We start from the raw sequence: 26,452 nt of genomic DNA, 5'->3' as shown, positions 1-26,452 counted from the left end.
CCCCACAGTATTAATTTTCTTGCTATTATGAGCTCTTTCTTAATACTAACCAAACCCAGGAAATCCCAGGAAATTATTTTTGAGACTATTTTTATCCCTGATTCACTTTTACTAGGATTGTACTATTACTATCATGAATGTGATAAGTCAGATAATCAAGCTGCTTATGGCTTATGTTGTGGCAAGCTGCGAGGAAAATATGCAGCATGCAGGCCTTCACTGGACATACTGAAACAAATAACCTGATGTATATAAATAATCAGCTAGCTCAAAATACAACAAGGCACAGAGAGATTGAGGTCAGACATGCTAGATTGAAATTGGGGTCTTTCTGATGTATGTGTACATGTGTGGGTAGAGACCTGTTGTGCTAAGTATGAACCAGCTACTCTGGCAAGGGTAACAGTATTTTTTTTCTCTTGGCATTTTTTAATGGTTTGGAATAAAAAATATGAAATTAGAGATAAAGCACAGAAAAATTTCAGTGCAATCTATATGTAAATATGCATATATATATAATAAATACTAATTAAGTGTAAAGCACCACTAAAGTGATAATTCTAATTCACAGAATTAAAACATTAAATTGTTCATAGGACCATGTAGATGTTAAATAGTATAGGTTGAAGTCTTGTCTGAAGCCATTGTAATGTGCAGATTAATGCTTTAGCATCTGGAATACATGCTTTAAATGTTGTTTCAAAGCTGTGTACTGCTTTAGATAGTATTTTCTTCTGTGTTGTTCAAGCAGTAGGACTAAAGCAAGTTTAAATTGCTTTCCTGTCTATTATCCAGAAAAGCCTTTGGGAGTACGGGAACTTCTGCTTCATTTATAGTACTTGAAGACAAACAGAAATTTTGACTACCTCAAGGAAGTGATAGATATACAGGATTTCTCTCCGGGGTGTGGTGAAATGCCATGTGCTTGACTGACTTGAGATAAATGCTAACACTAATGTAAGAAATGCAGGTCTTTTTGCAGTAATGGTGAGCTGACACTTCACAGATCCATCCTTATAGCAGGAATGAAAACATTTACTTTATACTAGATGTTAAGGGAAAACTTTTTTTCCTCTGGGAAATTATTATTTTCACCCTGATGGAACACCTGCTTTAAATGTATTTTCCCATGAGCAGTAAAATTAGGTGCCACAGTTCCCCAAAAACTGATAATTCTCTGTCATGGAGGGACCTGGAGTCCTGCATCTACCTTGGCTGTGCTGGTTCAGTGTTACATCATGCAGGTCAGCCAGCTGGATATTGCTGATTGAACCAAGAAGGTCATTCACCTTTTGTGGAAACACTGTCAGTCCCTGAATAAGACATAGCTGGCCATGGAAAAAAAAAAATAAATAAACCAGACATTAATGTAAGCTAGACGAGTGTGAAATAACTGTTCTAGAAATGCTGTAATAATGCTTTTCACTTCTACAAAAAGACAAGATTTCAAGAAACTTCTTACCTTTTCATGGAGATGTCTGGCAAGATTTACATTGAGACTTCTCTGGTTGTATTTCATTTGGTTTCTCATTAACATTTTTTTTTTGCCATATTAGGTAACCTTCAAATATTCTTTTTCCATTTGTTTTTTTCTTGAAGAAGCTCAGCTGGAAGTGACCTCTACTCTTGTGTAAAGGAAGTGTTAATTTTTTTATACACAGTGAGACTTGCACCCCTCTTCCCCCTTTTCTCTCAGTGGTAAATGTTTGTGTTTTTAGCAGCTCCTTTGCTGTGTAGCAAGGAAGTTGTCAAAAGACAATTAAAAATAGGAAAATAGAAAATTCTTCTGTAAGGAAAAATATAGTGGGAAAACTTACTCTGGTCCACAGTTTCAAGTATTGGTCTTTGCCATAAGATTTAGGCTGTGTCTTCTCTACTCCTGACATTTCTGCATCTTGTCAGCAGCTGCAGAAGGATGAGACAGAAATTGAGGTTGAGACAGCAGAGTAAGTTTGTAGACACTATTGAGGGAAAAATCTGCCCTGCCTTCATATTTGTTGCACATCAGACAAATTTGGGCCAGTGTTTGAATCCCATCTGCAAGCCTGAATTTCCTCATGATTGATCCATGAGCATCATTTTCTTTTTAAAAAGCATCCATAAAGTCAATATTTCACTTGACTTAAAAGCATATGTATTAAGAATACTGTTAATACCATTCTTAAATTTCAAATGAAGATTGTTGTACTGTTCTCTTTTTCATTTCAAGAACTTTATCATACCTGACTAGGCTGATAAAATGAGTATTCTGCAAAGTTTGGTTGTGCTTAGCTGGGAAGTGTAATATCAGCACACCATGGGTGATAGCTGCTGTCCAAGATGCTTCATCCATGTGATGATGGATGTTCAGGTTGGAGAGTTTGCACTGAAGTTTATGAAGGAACATAAAAGCAATGAGAATTAGTAATTGTGGCAAGAATAAATCCTAGCATAGATTTCAACAGCCCCTATGTTCCTTAGTGCAGCTAAAGTTAAAAGGAGTTTTCTATATATTGCAGGTGTTCATATAATATAAATGCTATCATAAAAGTGCTAGACTTTGTATTAAAACAGGACATACTCACTTGTTCCTTTTACAGAAAGCAGTTTCTGAATCTTTCACAATGACTTGAAACTCTTTCTCCTTTTCATCCATATTTTTTTCTTATCAAGATTAATTATTCTTTTCTCATGCTTTCTAGCTCTCTAGCAAAAATACTTTTCTGTCTGATTCCTTTGCATGGTAGTAGTAACATCTTTAATATGTTTTATTCTGTGAAGCTCATTTTCACTTTGCCTTGAAAACAGGTTTTCTGTACTTGTCCCGTTTTTTTCTCAACCAGTTTTAAACATTGATGATAAGGATTGCGAACAGACCTTCAAATGAGGCCTTGTATAGTATTATTATTTAGTATGTTTCCATATTAAAAAAAAAAAAAATCTATCAATATTTCACAAAGCATTATCCTAACAAACTGGCAGAAACTGTAAGAATTGTTGCATTTTATTACTTTTGGTTTTTTTCTTGAGGCTGTAGATTGTTTCCCAGACTGTTGTAAAAGCTATGACTTCTATCAAATGAACCAGCTTATATGCTAATTATACATTTGGCAGAAATTTTGAAGCTGACCCTACAGAGGTTTGAGAATCAAAATGCAGAGACAGTGTATTGAGACTGAGATACTCAGTATGTGTAGAGGAAACATGGAGAAGTTTGTCAACATAAAAGAGCCCTAGATCATTGTTAAATCATCAGTTTGACCTGAATAAAACAAAGCTCAGTTTTTGTCACTGTACTTTGCTTTTCACAATATGAAAGCTATGCTTATCATTGCATCTCAGCTTTTGTAGTATGATTTCAGCACAGGCATTGTTTGCATCAATGTAGTCTTGAGTACAATAAAGCCCTTGACATTGATATGGTTTATTTGACCTTTTCACTTTGAATGAAAATCTAATTGTTTTTTGAAAAGGCAGAAAAATCCAAAAAGTAATCAGCAAAAGTACTGTTATGGAATAGACTCTTGCAAGCAGGAGGTAGGGGATTTTTATATCCTAAATATCAAATACATCCACAGATGCTTAACCAAAAAGGCACTTCTTTAATGCAAAAGCTGAGTGTGCTGAAACAAAGATAGAAAGCATTCCATCAGCAGCTGAAGATGATGAGCCAGCATGTTCCCTAGTAGACCAGAAACTCAAAACCAGAGAAATACGTTTCATACTGAATGAGCTAAATTTTTGCAGTGACTTAAACTTTAAATATAATCAGGTCTGTTTCAATCACCAGTTTTGTTTGCTAGACATGACACTGTTCAGTACCAACATGAGTTGGTATATATGGAATCTGCTTTGAAATGATCCCTTTCTAGCTTATCTTGAAGAGGTCAAAAACACATAAGCCTTTTCCTGGGTTTTGTGAGTATCTTATAAAGTGGGTATAAAATCTTCATTCCATGCATACAGATTTGCAGCTGATGATGAACTTTTTATCTGTTTTGCTGCAAAATTGAGGGCCTTGTACCTTATATGGAATATCTGTGGCTAACTTTGCCTTGAGTAGTTTTTTCCAGACACTGTTTCTTTGTAAATGGAGAACGTAGTTATTAAGTTATTCTGAAAATCAACTGGAGGGCTTTGTAATGCTGGAAACCTGGACAAAGTACCCAGTTAAAGTAATACATAACATCTAGCACTGCAACCAAATAAAAAAATACGGTTTGCTGAGGCAGTCCTCATGGAAGTGAAAGAGGGCTTAACATGTGGTTTTGCTTTCCTTTCAAGAAATTGGGTATACACTTAATACTGAAACATACAGAAGGGGATAGTTCCTGGAATGATATGGGCCTTCCCTGATATTATCAGTGTATCTTGAATACATTTGCCAGGTCATTGAAAAAAGGAAAACATGTACACCTCTTTAAAAAGGGTGGAGGAGAGGGCCCCAGGAATTGCATACTTGCCAGCTTCACCTCTGTGCCTGGGAAAGTCATGGAATAGATCCTCCTATGAGCTATACTAAAGTACAGGGAGTCAGGGAGGTGATTTGAGACAGCCAGCGCAGTTTCACCAGGGGTAAGTCCTGCCTGACCAACCCCATCAACTTCTATGATGGAGTGGATAAGGGAAGGGCTACAGATGCCCTTTATCTGGATTTCAGGTCCCTTCCAAGCCAAGCCATTCTTTGATTTTGAAATTGCCTTTAATCTACTGCTGCTGTAACAATACAGCCTTCAGGTGTTAGAAAGACATTGTATAGAAGTATTCTTTGCCTGTAAGTGAATGTAGAATAGAGTAATACAACTTATGCCTTCTCTCCCTCCTCAGAGCAGGTTTGTCTAATTGAACTCAAATAGGCATTTGTGGGGCATTTAAAGAGCACTGTTTTACCCCACTGACAGTGAAACTCACTTAATGCAGAAAGTCCATCATAGTCATGAAGAACTGATTATTTGCTGACTTCAGTATTGTATTTAAATACTTGAGTGTCTTAAGAACGTGTTATTCAGAAAGTAGAGAAAGACAGGTGATTTTGTTTACTTGCCCAAAACAAGCCATATTTATTGGGAAAGAAACAGCTAAGCAAGAGATTATTTGTTCTGAGTGTGATTTGCTGAATATCATGTCTCCTGACCTTTGATCAGATGAGAATTATTGGAGATTATTTGGATCAATGGTGGCATAAGATATACTTCAAGTATCTGTACAGAATATATCTGATTATAGCAGATTAGTACCTGTAGATGTAAAATGTAAAATCTACTGTGCATATTTAGGCCTTCCCAAACATCTGTTCAGTGAGATCTGAGGTTGTTGTTTTGTGTATGCTGAGGGTTTTTTGAGGTAAATCTACATTTAAAAAACAAAATTAAAAAGGCCATTAAGGAAATTAGTAGTTTAATGTGAATAGGACATTTGAGATTTCACTTGTAAGGCTTGGTTGAACAAACACTTGGTTTGTTGTTTGTCCGGAAACAACTAAAATTAAATTTTTAAGTAAGTATACATCTGCTCAGCTCTAGAAGCCAAGATAAACCCCTTTTTTCTTAAGCTAAAAGCTGAGAGGTGAGAGCTGAGAATATGGAAAATGAGCATATTGGGTAGAGAAAAGAGCTCATCTGTATACTGGTGAGATTCAAGAACTGAAATTATTTTCATGACTTTCAGTATTTCGCATACAGTTAAGCTACTATTTTTCTTTCTAAATGGGAGTTGCTTGAAGACTTTTCTAAGTAGCCATTAGAATGTGTAATATTTTGTTGCCATTTGGAGCTGAAAAGTTAATTTCTGCAGAGTCACAGTGTGTAGTACACTAAAATATGGTTCCTTTTTACTCCAATTTCCGCAGTCCTCACTGGCTGATGTTTTGTCTTGTCACAAGGGAAGAAAACAATGAGATCTTTTAATTTACTGACCTCTTATTCTCTGTGTAGTAATTGATATGGCATTTTTTTATTCTTTCTTTGACTTTTCTTACTTAATTTCCTTCATAAGTTTTTAAACAGATCACTTGCCAGTTTCCCAAGATGCTGCTGTTTTAGGCCTATTCAGGCCTTTAGACATAGTGAATGGTAAAGCCTGAGAATGGATATTGCCCAATAAGGGCCCAGAACATGAATTTCAACATTATAATGTGTTTTATTTCTGCTTCTCATAACATTGTAACTTAGAAAACTCAGTAATTTGACTTAACTTTTTTTCATCCTAGCTGTGGACATTAATTGAACATCATCTTTGTGGCTCTGAGCTGCAACTTTGAGCCAAAGCTTACATTACCTATATTTCTTAGAAACCACTTACAAATGGTAAAGCCTTGAAATTCAGACATCATCAGAACATGGACTATTACTTGCATTAAACTTCTTCATCCATAAAATATTAAAAAGTATACATGTTCAATGAACTATACTTAATGACATCTTAATCTCTAAGATGCCAATTTTCAAGAAGTCATATGGAATGAGATACTGCCTCTTTCATGTTCTCATTATTGTATGTGGTCGTGAAGTGAACATTTTGAGGTAATGTTGTTTAACTATTTCATGACTTCAGAACTTTATTTTCTTTGTTTACATTCCAGTAAATAAATGATCCAGTCCTTTTTCATACAAGTATTACATAATATGTGCAAGAGGATTTCAGTTTGAGAAAATATTCAAAATGGTGGCCACATCCATTGAAAGCTATGTATTTTCTATTTAAATAACAGAATACTGTTTTCAGTTGCAGTTTTCATCATTTTGATTGCTTTCTAAATTCATGATTGGAAAATAAGTTGTAAAAAGGGATTATTTTTTTTTAATATGTGTATGTAGTAATAAATGTACAGTTCTGTATTTTTAAACTATTTCTTTGCAGATCAGAGAATCTTTTGCTGTGTTTCCAGAGTTATTCAGTGAAAATTTGACTTATAAACAAAATTTTTTTCATTGCTTTGTTTCTAAGGAGACAAGTTTAGTTACATACATGTATTCTTTCAGATACAGACACAACTTTGCTTTTATAAACAGATATATATTGGTTTTAAAATATCAACTAAGTGTCTTCATTCTTTTCTTTGCTATAACTCAATGCAACTTATCAGACTTATTATGACCAAGACTACCATAATTCACATATTTTGAATTTAAGACTACTATTCTTTGCCACACCTCTTTTCCAGTTCCCTTCCAATGTTTCTTTGACTGTTCCTGATGCAATTCACCTAAGAAATCAAATCCCTTTCTTAGCTGCTCTTCTACATAATAGCTCAGAAACAGACTTAAAAGTGTAAAGAAAACCAAGAGGGTAAGTTTAGATATAGTAAAATGTAGATATAGATATTCCCCAATATGACTGATCATGCATAACCAAGATGTTGAATTTGTCTCATTCTTGATAAAGGTACTGTACCACTGAGGCTTTGGTAGTTTCAGCTTCATAATTTGGACAAAAGAGCGACACAGAAGTAGCGCTATATCACACAATGCGCCATCTTATTTCTCTCTCTGTATCAGTGGTCTGGTACATAAGTAATACTTTGACTTCAATGTGATTAATGGTGTTCATAAGTATTTTCTAAATTAATATTGACAGGTCAGTTTTAGGTTTGTTTCCTTAGTCTCTTTGGAACAGCTGCACCATTTACTTTAGTTTGCTAGCATTTTTTATGGTCAGGGAACAGATCAAGGTACTAATCACAAAGACATCTTTATCATCCCTCTAAATTCCCATTTGTTAACTTATTTTTTTTAATTTCCTCCTTTTTTTTTTTAACCTTAAAATAGATTCCATTATTGTACACATAGACTTCTCTTCTTTGAAAACCCACTAATATAAAGCAGTTTATGAAACCAATGGTTTTTTTCTGGATTAATGAATGTCAAACTAATGAGTAAGATCTCTATTCAGTGTTATATTATGTTGAATTTTAATTTGACTCTAGGTTTAGAGTTCTGAGATTATGGGATTGTAATACATCAATTCATTCTCAAAATCTCTGTCTCTATATTTAAGTTTCTTTAAAATATGTACACATTGCCTTAATTTCTTGATTTTTGTTATTAGTTTCTGTAACTTCATTAAGATTCTTCTAAATGGATTGGACCCCTTAGCTTAGTTGTCTAGCTTTATCATATATTTGACATATAGCTCAGCATTCAGCTACGAGAGTGGCTCTGCTACATCACTAATACTGCTCCTGTTCTTGTCCTTCACCTTTCTGTGGCTTCCAGTTCCTCCAGTATTCTCTTTATTTCTTCATTGATGGTTATCTCCTCATAAAAAAACACCTGTTCCGACCATCTCATGTGCTGATTCATTACAATTTTTTGTTTTAATTACAATTTTCACGTTCATATATAAATGCATGATCTCCACAAAGTTAAGTTCTGTGTTCCTTCTGTTCCTTTACCTTCCATTTAAACAATTCTCCATTTCGTGGTAATGTCAAAAGTTAGTTACTACAGGCCTTTTACCTGATGATAATACACTGTTTACTCATTTGCAAGAAAAAATAAGTTAATCTGAATAGATGTGGAGAAGAAGTTCAATGAGTGAATGAGTGGAGTAAGGAGTCCCTGAGATGTGGTAGCTACCTTATTTTTAGTGTAACAGCCTGAAGGTATGAAAAAATAGATTTTGACTATAAAAGCATGAGTCAAGCACGTAATTTTCAAGAAAGAAAGGTTTCAACCAAAGGCCAATGTTGGAGAACAAAAAGAAAAAAAAATTTTTTCAGTACTGAATTACTAGAAGCTAGACATTAAGAAAGTTATCTTGGCAACCAGGGGAATACAGCTGTGAAATAACCTTCCCAGATGACTAATGGGGGTAAAACAAGAAGTGGCAAAAAAGGCCATTTATTGTCTGGCAACACACCAGACTCTAACCTAGGTCTCAGATGATGCACTTCATTTAGTTATGAGCTGCTGGTCTCATCTTTTTGGAGGCCTTGCATTACCAAACCATGCTTCAGGTCCTAGCCGGTGTCTGTCCCCTCTTACCAGTTCATACTGTTTATCTTTCAGGAGGATACTGATGCAGATATGATGGTTTTACTCATTCTCAGTTCATATCTTCTCTAAACTTGAGAGCTTTCACATATGCAGAAAATTCTCATTGTTTTATCTCCTCCCTTTCTCTCTGTCCCAGGTATCTATCTGATCTAGTTGCTTCTTTTTAATTCTCCAACTCACAGTATCTCTTCTCAGTATTATCATCTCATCCTTCATCTCGTGAAGTCCAAGGCTGATCATATTCCTGTTACCTAATGTTTTATCTTCTTTTGGAGTTCTTCAGTACTGGGCTTCACCTTCTTTAAAGCAGTTTCTCTTGCTCCCAGTTCAAGCCATTGGCTCTATCTATGCTGATAAATTAGTCTTCGCTAATTTGTCAGCATCAGTAATGCCAATGTGATTAGGTACTGGAATCTGGACTGATTTGGAGACATCAAGTTCAATAACATGGAAAGGAACCATTCACTCATATAGATGTAACTGTTAAAAGTCTCTGCTGACCTGTGTATAACCACATTTTAAAAACTGCATGCCATCCTTCTGCATGTAACCTGGTAGATTAATATTCATCTTCTGTTTTCTTTGGTAATACTTGTGATCCCTAAATTCTATTGCTTGGCTATGTCTGTAATCACCTTTACATCTATATTTTGTTTATCTCACTGAGAAGTCTTCCTTATTCAGCCTTCTATTTATTTTTCTGCTATTTTATTTTCCCAGCTATCTGTCCTTTGTTACTTCTAATTTGCTAAAAATATTTTCTGCAAAGAACTATTTCTCCTTCACTCAGGTATTTTTTGTTAACTAATTAGGAATTCAAGATTAAAATTGTCAAATAGAATCTGAAACTTCCTCTTGCTGATCACTGCAGAGCTCATGTGTTCTTTAACTTGAATTTCTTTAGAAGTTCTCACTTTCACTATAGGAACAGCAAGGCCTACAGATGTTCTCTGTGTACCATTTTAAAGATGTAACCTTTTCTTTCTGTCTCTGCTTTGGTCCATGCTTTCGTCCTGTTATGATTCAATTGTTGCAACATCCTTCTCTCTGACCTTTGCAAATTCAATATTTCTTTACTCTCATCTAGATTCAGTTCTTGCTTCAAAGTTAATTTCCTACCCCATCATTTTGTCCATCTTTTACATTCCCCCACTGTCTCTCAAGTTTGTCTTTGAGCTCAGACAGAACCTAAAGCACCCCCCGACAGGTCAAGCTTTCATCTCAATCTTGTTGGTATCACAGATTTAACTTAGCAGTTCACCTACCTACTTCAAAGTTGAACTTTAACCATTTCTCTACCTGCCTTTAGGCATCGTCAGGGCCCAATGCTGCTGTATTTCTTAAGTCAGAAATTTAGATCCTTAGTTCCTTATATCACGAGCCCTAACACTCCTTCAGAAAACTACCCTTATCATTAGTAGTTGCCCTGATGCCTTCAGAATTTATTACATGTAATTTTCTTTGCCATTCCCTTGCCTTTCATATTCTAATGTATAATATGCTGCATCCAGCATAAAATGTATTTCTCTGGGTTTTGTAGTCCCTACCTAAATCCTACCTGAAATAAAACTCAATAAAACTTGAGGCTTGTTGAGCTCAAACAGAACAAAAAGCACTCCCTGACAAATCCACCCTTCATTTCAAGGTGTACTGAAGGCATTATAAAGGAGGAAGGGACTGAAACAGTGAGTGCAGAAGCTGAATAACTTTTACTTTCTGGATTCCATAGTATGATTTTAGTTCTTCCCTTAAAGCTGCCTTTGACTGCAATGCAGTAACTCACATGGCTTGGAATAAGCCATAAGACAGTTTTTTCTCTTCTGTCCTTCACTTATCCTGCAAGGACCCAGTGTTACGTTTAAGTTTTTAGGTCTAGCTCTATCTGCAGAGGAACACAGCAAATGTTGACATACCTGTAAGATAACTTAGTCTTACCTCATCTCGTTTCTTGTCCACCAATGAATCTTTATCTTCAGCCCCTTATTTTACTAAACTCTAATCTAAGAGTTTCTCTATCATTGCTAGGCTGAACTGATTTGTTGGTGTGCCAGTGCAGTTCCCTTTAAAACACTGATCCATATGTTGGCAAAAAGGCCCTGCCAGGAGGTCATGTTCTCAGTGTTGGGGAGGATGAAACAGGGAAACCGTATGAATATGATTGTTTAGCAAAAGATTCTGAAAATATGAAGCCTAGAATTGAAGTAGAAATGAGAGCTAGCTTTGAGTCATGGGATACTGAGTGCTATCCAAAGAACAATAGCCTAGCCAGCTAAAGGAGAATCTCGGTTGATGAAACAATGTCCTTCTGCTAATAAAGAAGACAAAGGTCAAGCAGCAAGATGAGAATTTGTAAAGCTTTTAGAGTTTGAAATGTAACACTGTATGGTAATGTAGTAGTTCTTATAGGGTATATGTAAATTCTTTAGTAGGTGTGTCTCATAGTGATTGGTTACTGGGAATTAGAGTATTCACTATAAGAAGACATATATTGTATCGTAACAGGAACTTGGCTCTCTTGTTCTTGCTCTTACTCTTACGCTCTTACTCTTACTCCTCACACCCTCTTGTGTTCTCCCCTCTCTCCCCCCCCACTCTCTTTTTCCCCCTCTCTCCTAAGCCTCCCTTGCTCTGCCCACTCTCCCTCTCTTGCTCTTGTCTTCCTCCCTCTCTCTCTTTAACCTCTCTTCTCCCTTCCCCCACTCCTCTCTCCCTCACAGACCACATGGATGCCGAGGCTGGACACGGGTCTCTCCCTCTGTTTACCCATATAATAAATTGCTTATACCTGAACAGCTTGACCCTGGAGAGGTCTCTCACCACAAGTGAGCATTTTCTACATCTATACTCAGAGAGATGTTGGTCCCTATTAGGTGTGGCACTCCCCTAGCTGGATACAGGGTAGTCAGTGTCTGACAGGAAGTCTGCTCTGTCTGGCCTCACCATCAGATGATGCTGACAGTGTCACTTGCACTAGTATCAAATTGGATTTTGATTACAGCTGTTCAGTCCAAGTTCCCTACAATTGCATATTTTCATGCTGCTTTTACACTTTCAGGTAACTTTATTTCAAAAGTCTCTTTGAAGTTTTTCACCAAATTGCAGACTGCTGAGGTTGAAAAAGGCCTCTAGATATCATCTGGTCCAACCCCTTACTCAAGCAGAACAGGATCTATATAGCTTTTGAATAACTCCAGGGATGAAACTTCATCACCTCTCTGGGAAATCTGTTCAGTCACCCTTAGAATAAAAAAGTGTTTCCTGATGCTCAGTCAGCACCTCCTGTATTTCAGTACGTGTCCCATTGCCTGTGTTGCTGGACATCACTGGCAAGAGCCTGGCTCCACCCTATTTTTATTGTCCCTTCAGATATCTATAGATACTGATAAGGCTTTTCTTCCCTGGGCTCTCTCAGCCTTTCTGCATAGGAGAGATGATCCAATGGCAGCTTCAACGTGGCTCTTTTCTGGATTGTCTCCTGAATGTCCGTGTTTCTCTTGTACTGAGAAGCTCAGAACTGGGCTGCACTCCAGGCGTGGCCACACCAATGCTGAGTGAAGGAGATCGCCTCCCTTGACCTGTTGTGAATACTTTGCCTAATGCCACCTAGGATACAGTTTTCCTGCTTTGCATAGGCTCATCTATAGCTGTTGAATTAAGTTAATTGTTGTCTTCTTTGACAAGTTTGGTTGGGGCCCGATAATAGTCTTCCTTTTTAATATGATCATTTGGGGCAAACATCCTTCAGGCATTTTAGTGTAACCAGTAAATGTATACACACAGTATTTACATTCACAGAGGTATCTTAGCAGGTGGTGTAGTCCAGACCATTTTCTAAGATTGGCATTAAAATTTCCTGTCAAATCTTCATTGTTGAACAAGGCACCAATTTTCATTTTTTACTCAGATTTGCAATGGGCCCAGTAATTGACCTAGTTCTTTAACCTACTTTGTATTCTTTCCTGAATTCTGATTATAAACTCAATACTAACCCTTTCCAAACAAAAGCCCATAATAGGTAAAGAACTAATATTTATCTGTTCACTATTAGTTGCATCTCTCATACTAAACCTATGAGCAATACCTGATCCTTTCAATGCCTCTGAGCAGTGTACTAGTATACTAAACCTTTCTGATACTTGATATGTTTGTTTTCAAAAGCACAGATTTTTGCATCTGCCTAATCTGTTAGCTGTTTTCCATCATTTGTTCTGTTTGTTGGTTTTATCTTACTTCTACACAAACAGGGTCCATGTGGTTGCTTAGTTTGCCAGGTCTCCATTTAAGCAGTGAGCATTCTATTACAGCTTGGACAGCTGACCCCAACTGGGAAAAGAGATATCCCACAGGGTCATGCTCAGTATATAAACCTGGGGGAAAGTTGCCTGGAGGGCCACTGCTTGGGAGCAGGCTGAGCATCATTTAGTTGGTGGTTAGAAATTGATGTTCATTTGTATTGCCTACTTTTCTTGAGTTTTATTTATCTCTCTTGTTATTTTTCTTTTCATTACATTTTTTTTTTAAAAAATATTTTATTTAAGTTGTTTTCATGTTCTTATCTCAGCCCATGAGTCCATGAGTTTTCTTACTTTTAGCCCTGCAGTTCCCCCAGTTCTCCAGTTCTCTTTCACATTCCACTGAGGGGACAGAGAGTGAGGTGTGTGTGTGTGGCACTTAGTTGCCATTTGGCATCAAACCATTATGTCAGTGCACAGATGACCCACAAAATCATGCTAGCTCTCAAATTACTGACAATTAGCGAAATTTGCAAAGTGGTTGTTTAGCAATCTCACCACTAACCTCAAGTACATGAAACTTCTTTTGTTTTTATTCCTGTGTCCATGGCCAAAAGCAGCACATCTTCTGCAAGGTGTTCAGCATCAGGCATTTGATGGCTGGGGGATATATGCATCTATGCTAGTAAAATTAAGCTTGGGGCCTGCAGCTGAACTGTGTTCCAACTATACTGTGTTCCAACCTAGATCTGGGTTTTGAAAGTATCATAAGTTCAAGCCAAAATGATTACAAATGTCTGTTCTTCTCTTAAAACCAATCTTAGGAACAGCCTATGGCTTTACTAATATTTTATAAGCTCACATTGGAATATGAAACTAGTGGCTACTGTATCTACTAGTAAATTAAACAGTGTGAAGGCATGGGCCCAAGTACTGTAACTCATTTACTTATATGGTTGTGTTGTTAGAAAATGCCTTGGCATTATTCTCACCTTGCACTTTCCCAAGTAATTCTGAGATGTGGTTTAGTTGTTACTCCAGTATAGGAACCAGTAGGCAGTTTGCATGTGGCTCACCTCTCTGGTCAGTGTTTACTGGTATGTATGGCCAGTCTGTGCCAGCTGCCCTTGTAGCCAAAGACTGACACTCTTAACTGAGTCACAGGAGTGCAGACAGTGTATCTGTTCTACAGCAACTTTATAGAAAATGCTTTTATTATGAGATAAATGTGCCATAGTTAAAAATGGTTTTATTGCTCTTTCATTCACTCTGGTGCTGTATTGTAGCACACCCAAGAGGCCATAAATTCACTCTAGTTTATACCCCACAAAGTCTTTTATCTGTAGCAGTGGTCCTTCACAAAATTCTCAAATCATTATGGTATGTAAAGGTGAATAAAATGGGAGGAAATTGTGGTCAGAGTAGTTTGCCATCAAGCACATGCCACACCTGTGTATGCAGAAGCATGGAATATATATGCTGGCTACTGTACTAATTTGTCTTCAATCAATGACTACTTTGATTGTCTTCAATCAAAATTTCTATATTTCTGTTTTGACCACAGTGTTTGTGGAAGTGTGTATTCAAATAGCAATAACAAATAAGGATTTTCCACAATGTAGTTTGTTTTTCTTGCAGTGTGCATACTCATGAATCTCAATGATTTTAGTATCATATGCTGTATGTAGCACTGTAGCACCATCTTGTGTGAGCTGCAAATGTCATTTCTGTATATGCATTCAGCAATTTTCATGTGGAATATAACAATTTTATTTAAAACACTTCTATATAAAACTGAAATTGGGAAATGAGGACACAAAATACATCCTCCTTATAATCCATGTGGTTTCTATGTAAGATTTCTTAACAGTGCATTCATTTAAGGTACCTCTCTGTTAGGATGATCCATATAAATATGAAGCATGGGATGCTGAACTTCGCAGGCAAGAAATATTCATTCTGTCTGCATTGTGGTACAAAACTACAGAATTAAAGCAGAGAAATTGGAAACTTTATGGGAAATGAAATTAAATTGAATGATAGTATGGGAAAAGTCAGCTAGGGAAAATTAAGTGGAAATGGCTGTGGAAGAGCTGACAGGAATAAAGCTGAAAAATGCTTTTAAATGATTGCACATAGCAAATGGGACAAGGACACAGAACTGAATGTTCATATTCAGCTGTATTGCTTTGAGTTTTCTGTATGTTTGGAAAAATGCACATGTGTAGGGACAAAAAATTGGAAGGGAAACACATAAAACAATTTTGTTCATGACAGAGAAAACAATAATTGGAGGCATGTTTGTGGTGCACTGAATACATTCCTACTCTTTGATATCTCACATATGGGTATTTTTTCCACCTTTTCATGCTTTAATTTGTGTTGTTTCCTTTCATTTTTCTTCCTACTTTTACAGAGCCAATTTCAGAATACTCAGCAGTGTATATAAGAGGAATTATAGTCTTAATGCAGGTTCAGCCATGGAGGTGGTAACTATTAGTTACTTACCATTGCCGTGAGTTCAGTATATCATAGTGGTCTTGACACCTCTTCTTTTGAATGTAATGAAAAGAAGCTGCTCCCACATCACTTTTACCACTTTCAGTCTTTTCTTCTGCTCTCTCAAGTATCTACTTTGTCCATATATATTTTAGGCAGTTTTAAATATATAGTAACTCCAATTCTCTTTGAGTGATTATTCGTTTACATGATGGAAACACATAGGTTTAAGAACTCAGAGCATAGGAATTTTTTGCCTTCACTGTAACATATAAATATATTTTACCTATGTGTGCTGGCTGAATGCGGCATAGGGGTAAAACACACCCTTTCTTCCTTTTTATATGGAACTGAGTCATAACTGTTTCCATTCCATGGCATCTAAAGTGTCCTGGGCCACAGTATTTTATGACTATTCTTCAGTTAATGCTAGGAGTAAAAATGTTTTACTTCTGTGGGTTTTTCTATGATTTCCTCAATCAAAAAAATCTAGCTTCAAACCAACACTGCATGAGAGCACATGATACCATCCCAACTGCAACAAGTGCTTAGATTCTTGGAGGGAAATCATGTAATTGCTCAATATTCAGTCTGTCAGGGTTTCAGATGAGACAGTAAAAGCTATTTGGAAAAGCTGCAATGCTGCTTTTTTGGTAGGAGTAACTGGTGGAAATATGGACCTGATAAATTTGGTTTTATTTCACAGTAAAAGAAATAGATCTGTATGACTTTAGATCACAACTATAGATATCAGGAGAGGTATTGTGTGATCAAGAAAGATGGCATTTGACTTCTCTGCAATCAAATCTCTCCCACCTCATGGCCAAATAGTTTTCTATTAGTCTTTGATAATTGCTAAAAATGCAGATCATGAAGAGAAAGCACTAGCCTGTAAAACATACGTATTGACAGATGCTGGGGAAAAAAACCCTGAGGTCTTTCTGCATACATTTGTGGTCCATTGTTCTTCTCTGTCCTCTTTGGTTACAGTTTGTGTTTGTGAGCCTTAGGGAAAGGAATTTTTCCTCTTTCTTTTGAAATGATAAAAGCAACCAGAAGGAAAAAATCTGTGGGTATCAGTTTCTGAAGACAGACTGCAAAAAATAAAACAAAACACCAAAAAACAAAAAAACCAAAAAACCCCAACAACAAAAAAAAACAAAAACACAAACAAAAAATCTTTTATCAATGCTTCTCTCACCACACTTTCTAGCTGTCTGCTTGCAATGTGTAGTCTAGTGAGAGGTAGGGTTTCCCTTTTTGCAACAATTTTGACAGCAAACAGGTGCAGCTAATTTTAAAAGCCTTTAATCTAGAACACTTGAGCATTTAGGCAGCCATCATGTCCAAATGAGCAATACATCCTGAAATCTACCTGACTGTGTAAAGATTATTTCCTCTTAACTAATCTTCCATTGCACCTTCCATTTTTCACTGTGAGGTTCACTCATGTGAGGAATTTAACTGTTTTCTAAAGCAACATTAATCTAATGCAGCTACATCCTATATCTCAGACAGTAAAAGGAATTGAGAGAAAACATAATTATTGTTAAACTGAAGATACTCAGATTGAAAGTTCAGTGGTAATAAAAACTGGCTAAATAAATATTGGTTAAACTTTTCTATAGGTATAGAGGATGGATAATAGTATCCAAGATTTTGATAGTTTTAAAACTACTTTAGAAGACTCATAGCATGATTCCAACCCCAGACTGAAAGAGTTATGTAAGAGACTGGTGTAAAGAGAAGGAAAGTCATTTGTATATGTGGCTGAAAATACTGCTTTACAAACCAAGTCACTTCTGGTGCACCAAACCATAATCAGTTTTTTTCCACTGGCACATTTTATGAGTTCTGTTTAATGTCTGAGATACACCAAAATCCCAGGCACTGCAAAACCTATGGAACAAGAAGGGAAGTGCTGTGGATATTTTGTATTTTGCCGTCCTATATTCTGAATTTTGATTAAAAAATCAAATTTTCTCCTTTGAGTTTTGCCGTTTCCGTGAAGAAGCTGTCACAGAGAACACAAACCAAAACTCAAACCTGAGCAGTGTTTAATAGCAGTCATTCAGGAAATGTTCATGCTTTCCTCAATGCACCACTTCTGTTCCCACTGACTATATGAGGCATACAGAAAATTGGCTGCTCTTTACTTTGTATAGAATATTATGTTATTATACTGATAGGCTGAAATTCAAATTTCACTTACCTAAGATTATAGTGGAAATGGAAAGGATTTTTCATTAGTGGTTTATATGCTCTTATAGATTATTTTAGTGTCTTTTTCACCCCTTTCTACTGTCATTTAAGAATATTCTATTTAAGAACTTAATGTATGTGCTGACACTAGTAATTTCCTTTAAGTAATTTCCTTTTTATTTAATTTCTTTAGTTTCAGATAACTCTTCGAGTGATCCAGTAGAAGTTACAGCACTTTATTCATTTGAAGGACAACAGCCAGGTGACTTGACTTTCAAAGCTGGAGACAAAATCACAGTGACAACTAAAACAAATTCCCAGTTTGATTGGTGGGAAGGAAGAATAGGAGGAAAAACTGGCATCTTTCCAGCCAATTATGTTGCCATAAGTAACAACTAAATTTGTACAGAATAAAATGTTGGGGCAGTAATATATTTACACTGAAAAATATATTTTAACTTTTCCAGTTTTACTAAAATAATATTTTTGATCAATACTATGCTAATTAAAAGAATTAAATGCTTTGAATGACCATAACTTTCCCCTAAATTTATTTCCTAAGTAAACAGCAGGTGATAGTCAATTTATGAGAGTTTTATTTTCGAGCAAATAATGCCCTGTAAAGAGTAACCCAATTTGTGTATAGTTTCAATTCTGTCTTCCTATTTGGATTAATTTTTTTCATGAGGGAAAAATTGGAAACACTTTAGAATTAGATATGTTGAAAAAAATGTTTAATTTCTAATAAATTGTAATTTATGGTCATTTCTTTAATAAATGCTCTTAAATTTGCTTCAAACCATGTCTGAGTCAGAGTTCTTTACTTAGAAAATACTTTTTTTCACAGGTATGGCAGATAAAAGTGCATTCATACTTTTTTTTAAAAAAAAACATTATTTTTTTAAAAAATCCATTAGATATTGTGGTTTTTTTAATAACTACTTTAGGTCTGGTCTGTAATGTTTCTCATTGTTAGGCATACAAAGACCTTTTTTAAAACAACTCTGACAGTTAAGCAGTTCAGCTTCTCTGATATCTTGTCTTATATTGCCCTCACCTTTGGAGAATTTAAGCACTTCTGAAAATTTGTGTAGTAAAATGCATGAATAATCCCTCAGAAAGCATATAGGCTTATCCTTGATTCCTGTAGGAACTTGTTCTCTCTATCTACAAGACAGAGAAATTTCTGGTTCACAAATGAGCTTGAATTCTTCCTGCTTCTTCCCATTTAAAACTTTTTGAATCTTTAAGAAAAGAGCAACATAAAGTAAACTACAGATTTATAATAGTAAGATAATGAAGATATTTATGTAGGATAGATGTGATAGTAATGTATAGCACTATCATTCTCAGATTTCAACTTAATTTTGAGTATATTCAATCAACTTCATTTTGCAGATAAAGATACTGCCTTTAAAGTTGACGTGATAAATCAGAGCAGAGGTCAGAATGAGACTTTGGGTTTTTTAGAACCAGTTCAGTTCCCTTCCCAATGCTGAATATGCTGGATATGCCTCTTATAGGGAGTTAATGACAAGATGATAATTATGCTTCAACAGTCTCAGTTTTTCCCCAGTTTAAAATGTATTAAGTCTTTGTTTCTTCTATGAGGACCAGAAATTTAGTATGTGTGATCTTTCCAGCAACCAAGTTATAGTTGATCTGTTATGCTCTTTTAATCTATCAGGTTATCTTCAGCTTTAAGTTGTACCATCAGAATGGTAAGGCTAAGCCTAGTGTAGATGAAGACTTGACATCAGGAAGTTACTCAGTTCTGCAAACATTTCTTTTTGTCAGACTGGGCCAAAATACATTTGATAAAGTTGAACTGAGATAGAAGAGACTGAAACCGTAGTCAAATGCATTTACAACCTTTCAGTGAAAATTCTTCATATGCTTTGTCTCATGATTTAGACAATCTGTCTTCAAATAAATACCGCCACCAAACAGATGCATACTTCTTGCAAATGTTTTTTAGTATTTTCCAGCTAGTGGGAAAGAGTTACAGTCTGAGGTGAGAAAGTAGGTTCTGTGTTTACCTATCTTTGAGAGACTGCATCTATTGCTTCTTAAGCCAGAAAACACCAAATAAGCCACTATCAGGACTCAGTGAACAGGATTTATAATAGTGTAATAGTCCCAGAAGCTAGATATTGTCACATAGTCACAAAGAATAACTCCTGCATTTATGATATCCCATTGCTGCACTTTAGTGATACACTATAAGCTGAAGCATGCACTAGCAGAATTCTGCTGTAATACTTCATTAGTTATTTCCAGAATGCTGGCTGCTTTTTCAGCCAGTGTACTTGCCTTTATGTGGAGTTGTTAAAGCTTCTTAAGTCATCTCAAGTGTCTTCTTCCATGAAACTGTCAGAATTTATGAACTTGCACAGTAAAATCTTTTTATTGTTAATGTAAATTCAGTTTCTTGGATTGTCTTAGCTGAGTTTAGGGGAAAATGAGGATTTTCTAATCTCAGGATTCAGGATAGTCTGTAGACTCTGCAGGATATTAACGATTAATTACTAAATCCAAGCTGCATTTTGAGAGGGAAGTATTAAATAGAAAGGATATCTTATGACTGGAATGTGTCTTACTTCATTTAAATGTAATATGGGAAAGAGAAGATTCAGCAAATTAGCCTAATGTAAGAAAAATCATTGGTTGTCAAAAACAAACCCTGAAGCACTACAGAACTCAACTGCCTGATTCCAAATGTCATTGACACAGGTTGTATCAGTTCAGATCAGTGGGCTTAGGCTAATTCCAAAACTGCCTTTGCAGTAAAAACACTTTACAATAAAAGGCAGTCTGCACATTTCAGTAAACTAAGTTTACTGTTCTGTAAGGAACAGCAGTTGAATGTCAAGTTCTCTGCAGCAGGTCTAGGAACGAAAACCTAGAGATACACAGTCACCTATAAGACACATGTTCTGGTAAGAGAGGTTTTCCATCAATGAAAATCCATGTGTGTGTTCCTACAGGATGCCTGATGAGATCCAGAAGAAAGATATGAAGAAGATGGTGCTCTGGCACAAAGTATATCATGAGTTATGAGGTGCCTGGTATCCATCTATTAGTGGGGGTTGGGAGATGTCTGCCGCACCAAATCAGTGGTACTCTGTACTGGAAGAGAAAAAATGAGTTATGGAGCCATGGGATTCCCTCAAGAGGATATTTAGCAAAAGATACAGAGATTACAGATTCCTGTGTGTTGTGCAGGTTCAATTCATCATTCTGCTTTTATAAGCAGTTACCTTCAGCATATAAAATAACTGTTTTATTGTTGAAACACAATTAATGAGAAAACAGTAATTTCTATATATACAGTACAGGTACTTCCCATATTTATTTTGTGATTATATTTATATATGGCAGCTCAGTTTCCTGTCAGTCCTCATGGGTTTTATTTTGAGCAAGGTGATTCCTGAAGGATCATAATTAGGACTATGTGCTCTCTGTGTTCAACACAAAAACTGTGTGCAACTATTGTTAAAAGATCTTTCTTCCATATCCATTTCAATTAATGCATCCACTTTAATTAACTATTTAAAATCATATCTATTCAGAGATTTTAAAACTTGTTTTGAAAATCCTTTTCAGTTTATTGGGAACTGGCTAAACAGCAAATCCCAAAAGGTTGTAATGAGTGTATGGGGTATAGCTGGGGACCTGTCATTATTGTTGCCCCCAAGGTTCAACACTGGGCTCAGTATTTTTTAATTTATCAACATTTATTTATTTGTTCCTGACTTGGACAAAGGTGCAGATACATCCTCAGCAAGTTTGCTGACATCACAAATCTCTGAGGAGTGGCTGGTACCCCAGAGGGCTTTGCAGCCCTTCAGAAGGACCTCAGTGGGCTGGGGAGAACTGTGAAATTCAACAAAGGCAAGTGCAGGGTCCTGCACCTGGGGAGGAACAACCCAATGCACCTGTATTGACTGGGGGCTGATCTGCTGGGAAGCAGCTCCGTGGAGAAGGACGTGGGGGTCCTGCTGGACAACAAGCTGCTCATGAGCCAGCAGTGTGTCCTTGTGACCAAGAAGGCCAAACGTATCCTGGGGTGTGTTGGGAAAAGCTTTGTCAGCAGATCAGAGGAGGTGATTCTGTCCTTCTACTCAGCCCTGGTGAGGAACATCTGGACTGCTGTTCAGTCCAGTTCTGGGTTCCTTAGGACAGGGGAGATGTGGAGCACCTGCAGCTGGTTCAAGGGAGGGCTACAAAGATGATTAAGGGGCTGGAACATCTCATGTGGAAAGGCTGAGGGAGCTGGGCCAGTTCAGCCTCCAGAAGAGGTGACTGAGAGGGGACCTCATAAATGTCTGTCGGTATCTGAAGGGAGGCAGTCAGAGGATGTTTCCAGGCACTGCTCTGTGTTGCCAAGCAATGGGACAAAAAATGGGCAGAAACTGATGTGCAGAACGTTCCCCCTGAAGATGAGGAAGAACTTCTTTACTTTGCAGGTGACTGAGCACTGGATCAGATTGCCCAGAGAGGCTGTGGAATCCTGTATAGTATGCTCTAGGATGACCCTATTTGAGTGGGAACTTGGACCAGATCACAGAATCAGCTTATTTGGAAGGGACCCACAAAGATCAAGTCCAGCCCTGCACAGCACCATCCCCAAGAATGCCCAAATGTCCCAACACTTCTTGAATTCCAACAGGCTGGTGCTGTGACCACTTCCTGGGGAGCCTGTTCCAGTGTCCAGTCACCCTCTAAGTGAAGAGCCTTTCCCTGGTATCCACCCTAAGCCTCTCCTGACACAACTTCAGGCCATTCCCTCAGGTCTTGCTCACCACAGAAAACAGATCAGGGTCTCCTCCTCCTCTTCCCCTTATTGAGGAAGTCATAGACTTCAATGAGGTTTCACCTCAGTCTGCTGTTTTCCAGGCTGAACAGAGGGCCCACTGTGGTTCCTATCAACCTGACCCAGTCTGTGATTCAGTGATTCCTAACCTATCTTAGCTTACATAATTTTGTCCCTTTATGTTTGTTTGTGATACTTTAAATATATTACCAAAGCCATAATTAGACAGTGTTCAGATTCTATTCTTTATGATACATTAAAAAAAAAATAAATCTGTTCCTTTAATAGTATTTTAGCTTTAACTCATGATTTTAAAATTTACTTTGGTAGTACATGTAATTGGAAAACTTTTCACCTCTCTTCATGTTTTTTTTTTCTTTCAGGCCATTGCAAACCAAGAAACATTTCTGTTATGTGCAGGTGTAAAGTTCCATCATGGCTAATATCTCCAGGTCTTCGGCAACAAGCAAACATGTAATCCCACACTCCCTTCTCATATCAAGCTAAACACTCCTTTTTATTGAACCTTTCACAAAATCTTCTCAGGTCGGTCTTTCTTGATTAAATGTTCTGTTCCACTCTTTCTGTATGCGCACACGCGTGCACACACACACACACACACACACACACACTGGGTGGTTATTTTGGAACTGTGTCAAATTTTGAAGCCACATTTTTACAGATCAAATCAAATTTTAGAGACTTAAATCCATTCTGCATACATTGCTGTCAACTCTATACATAGCATATGTGTAGGATCATAAGAAGGACAAAAAAGTTGTTCATGTTTACAATTTATCTTTAGTAGAATTGTCTGATATGAAGGGAGCTAAATGTCATATGTTCATGCTGATTTATTGAGGGTACTTAGATGCAGAGAACTTTTGAAATTTGCACCTTTCTTCTGTATTACCTAAAGGCACAGACACAGCATCCTACATATAAGCATCCATTTCTGAAAAACTTGGCCAGAACATTTTGAAATCAAATTAGTTTTTATTGGGAATCTAAATTTATCCAACACTTCAGTCTAAAAGTTCATGGGAAACCATTTGACTTTTTAATTAGTTCTTGCTCTTAATTGAATTAGAAATACTACAAAGAAAACCTCTTGGGCTTTTCCCATGCCATAACTAATGTAAGAAAAATAAATAAAAAGAAATGGTAATCTTCATTCTTTGGCAAAGATTGTTGGTTAAGTTTGTCTAATATTTAGTGCAAATAGTTCCTTAAATGTCGGGATTATATAAACTAATGCGTGCTAATCCTTGTGCTAGATTGATATCCACATATTCTGCTTTCCATTCTGTAATTCTTTACCTACATCTGTTTATTGGTGGTAAAAGTAAAATTTCTGATAATTGCAGGCTGCAGAGGAATTCTGTTATCTGCATTGCTAAGATGAGCCTTTGCATCTGCCTTTATAAAGCTTATAGATAGCACCACTTTGGAGTTCTCTTCAATGGTTTTTGAACCTTTTACTTGGAAGGTTCACATTCCATTTGACATTCTGAAAGAGGTAAATACTCCTAACATATATATTTATGCATATATATATATATATATATATTCTCAAACCAAAGGCTTGAGAATTTGTTCTATATTTTGTTCTCTTACAAGCAGAAAAGGCAGCCTGGGCAGGGCCTGGAGGAGCTGAATGTCACATGGAAAAGTCTGCCTCGCTGAAGACTGAGGGGCTGCTTTGCTTGTCCAGCCTGAGGACATTGTCTGTAGTGGTAATATGAGCCTGAAGGGTGTTCTAGCTATATGAAGTGTTTTCATGGACTACTTGAATACAATTTAATCCATTTACAAGAGCAATAATCATAGTTAATTTTATGGTTTAAGACGTTTTGAAGCAAAGAATTTCTTCCTTTTTTTCCACCTGTGTATCTTTCTCCAGTCTTGTGCTATGTGTGGCAAATTAGTATCTGACCTGCTGAATGCCTATGTTTGACAGTGTCCAAGGCAATTAAAGCTAACCTTACTGTGTCCTCCCTCTAAGCATCTAAGTAATGCTAACCACTGTACCACACAGTTTGGGAGGGAAAAAAAAGACTAGTTACCTGCCTTAGCAGTCTAAATTTTCATATCATTCCAGTAAATGAAAATTGTTGTTCTGTCAAACCAGATATATGGTCTCACAACAAACATTATTAGACTTCTGAGTTTCTGAACATTCTTTTTTCACAATATTGCAGTGCTTTTTCTGCTTTCAGACATTTTAATATTATTTTCCAAATGCAAATGCTAATCAAATCCTTTTCTCCAAGAGAAAATTTTAGATTCTAATTTCATGCCAACTAAATGTGATTTTATGCCTCACAATAAATTTAGATGATGCTCTTGAGAGAAATAAATAAAGCACCTGGATGCAAAAGTATTGTCACAGATTGACAGTTCCAGCTCCTTGGGAGAGAGTTTTGACTACTAAAGTATCAAGTCCCTTAAATAGGTGCCATTGTGTAATATTTTATCAACTGCAGAAATTTGGGTCAAAATGAACTATTTTGAAGCAGAGGTGATGTCTTTTAAAATACTGGGTCTAATTTGTCTCAAACATTCTGCAGTGGTCATTTTTTGTAGAAACTAGATCTGTCCATTACCTTCTAATACCTGTCTCAAGCTATTACTTGCTCTCAGCTTTGTATTCCCTTTAGTGTGTCTTGTATTTTAATTTTCCCAATTTCCTTCTGTCATATCTGATGTCAAAATTAAGGCCACAGTTAAGCCAGAAATTCAAAACATCAGTCTCTTATTGTAATTGGTTTCGTGTCAGCCATCAGATTCTTACAAGCGTGAACCAGGACAAGCTGTTTTAAGATTTTGCAGCTGAAGATTGTATTTGATGTATTTTGGATCATTCCTTCTGCATATCTGATTTCATGCTTTTCAGATTAACCCCTTCCTTCTGGGAATGCTGAAAATACTAGGGCCTGTTCCAGCTGATTTTACATCAATGGGATTCTTTTGGTAGCTTGAGGTATACTAAATGTTAAATGGTGCTACATTTACTTAAAATCTACATTACTCTCCTGACTTTAGTAGAAGCCATACTGCTGATCAAATTACAGTGTAAACCAGAGATTTTTGATGTATTTATAAGCCTCTGAAAACAATCCAATCTGTATTTTCTCTATGGCCATCACATTCTCATGCAATACATTCTCTTAATATAGGTTTCCAGTAGCTCACATTTTTACCAGAAAGGATACTTGCTTTGTGTCAGTCCATGCTAAGAATTTTTTTGCCGTGTACCATCTATGTATTTTTCTCGACAGTTACATCTGTCCTTTAAAAAGTCATCTCACATATTAAAAGTCTGTTACAACCTAAGCTTTGAAGTAGCCCTGAGCTTGAGCAGATTCCTGTGCAGAGTGGCAGCATCTTTTCCTATGGATCCCTAAGAGTCTGATCATGATTCTGGCAGCCAAAGGAAACAGAGTTTATTTTTCAAGATCCCTACTCACAATTGCTCTTTTGATTCCATATAGAAAAATAATTTACTATATAAAAGGTAAAATTCTACATCTACCGCCTCATTTTGTCTTCTTAAGGTTCGGAACATCGCTTTGGCTTAAATTGAAGTATTTCACAGCATGAAGAATTTCCTCTTGTAGGAGGGCTTTACCTTATGATGTGCCACAGAGGCACCCTTCTATAGTGCAGCATTCATTGCATGGCTGATAAATGCTAAAAACCAAAAGTGGAATCATAGAATCATAGAA

General features: G+C 36.6%; 1 protein-coding gene and 1 long non-coding RNA gene across 4 annotated transcripts in view; both read left to right on the top strand.

Annotated features, from left to right (window-relative positions):
- Positions 1-18,710, top strand: part of SH3YL1 (SH3 and SYLF domain containing 1) — a 47,934-nt gene extending 29,224 nt beyond the window's left edge. For all 3 annotated transcript variants that reach the window (XM_015621534.3, XM_015621536.3, XM_015621538.3), the window contains exon 10: positions 18,102-18,710. In XM_015621534.3, coding sequence (XP_015477020.1) covers positions 18,102-18,307 — 206 coding nt within the window. In that variant the 3' untranslated portion in view covers positions 18,308-18,710. The remainder of the gene's footprint in view (positions 1-18,101) is intronic.
- Positions 18,711-22,429: 3,719 nt separating this feature from the next.
- On the top strand, positions 22,430-26,252 carry LOC107201198. The gene is made up of 3 exons (XR_001520086.2): positions 22,430-23,270; positions 24,092-24,243; positions 24,348-26,252. It is a non-coding gene; the product is annotated as an uncharacterized LOC107201198 (long non-coding RNA).
- The last annotated feature ends 200 nt before the right edge of the window (positions 26,253-26,452 follow it).

Source organism: Parus major, chromosome 3 (genome assembly GCF_001522545.3).
Source record: "Parus major isolate Abel chromosome 3, Parus_major1.1, whole genome shotgun sequence".
Taxonomy (NCBI): Eukaryota; Metazoa; Chordata; class Aves; order Passeriformes; family Paridae; genus Parus; species Parus major.
Note: the sequence above shows the minus strand (reverse complement) of the source record. Positions and strands in the feature narration are given on the sequence as shown.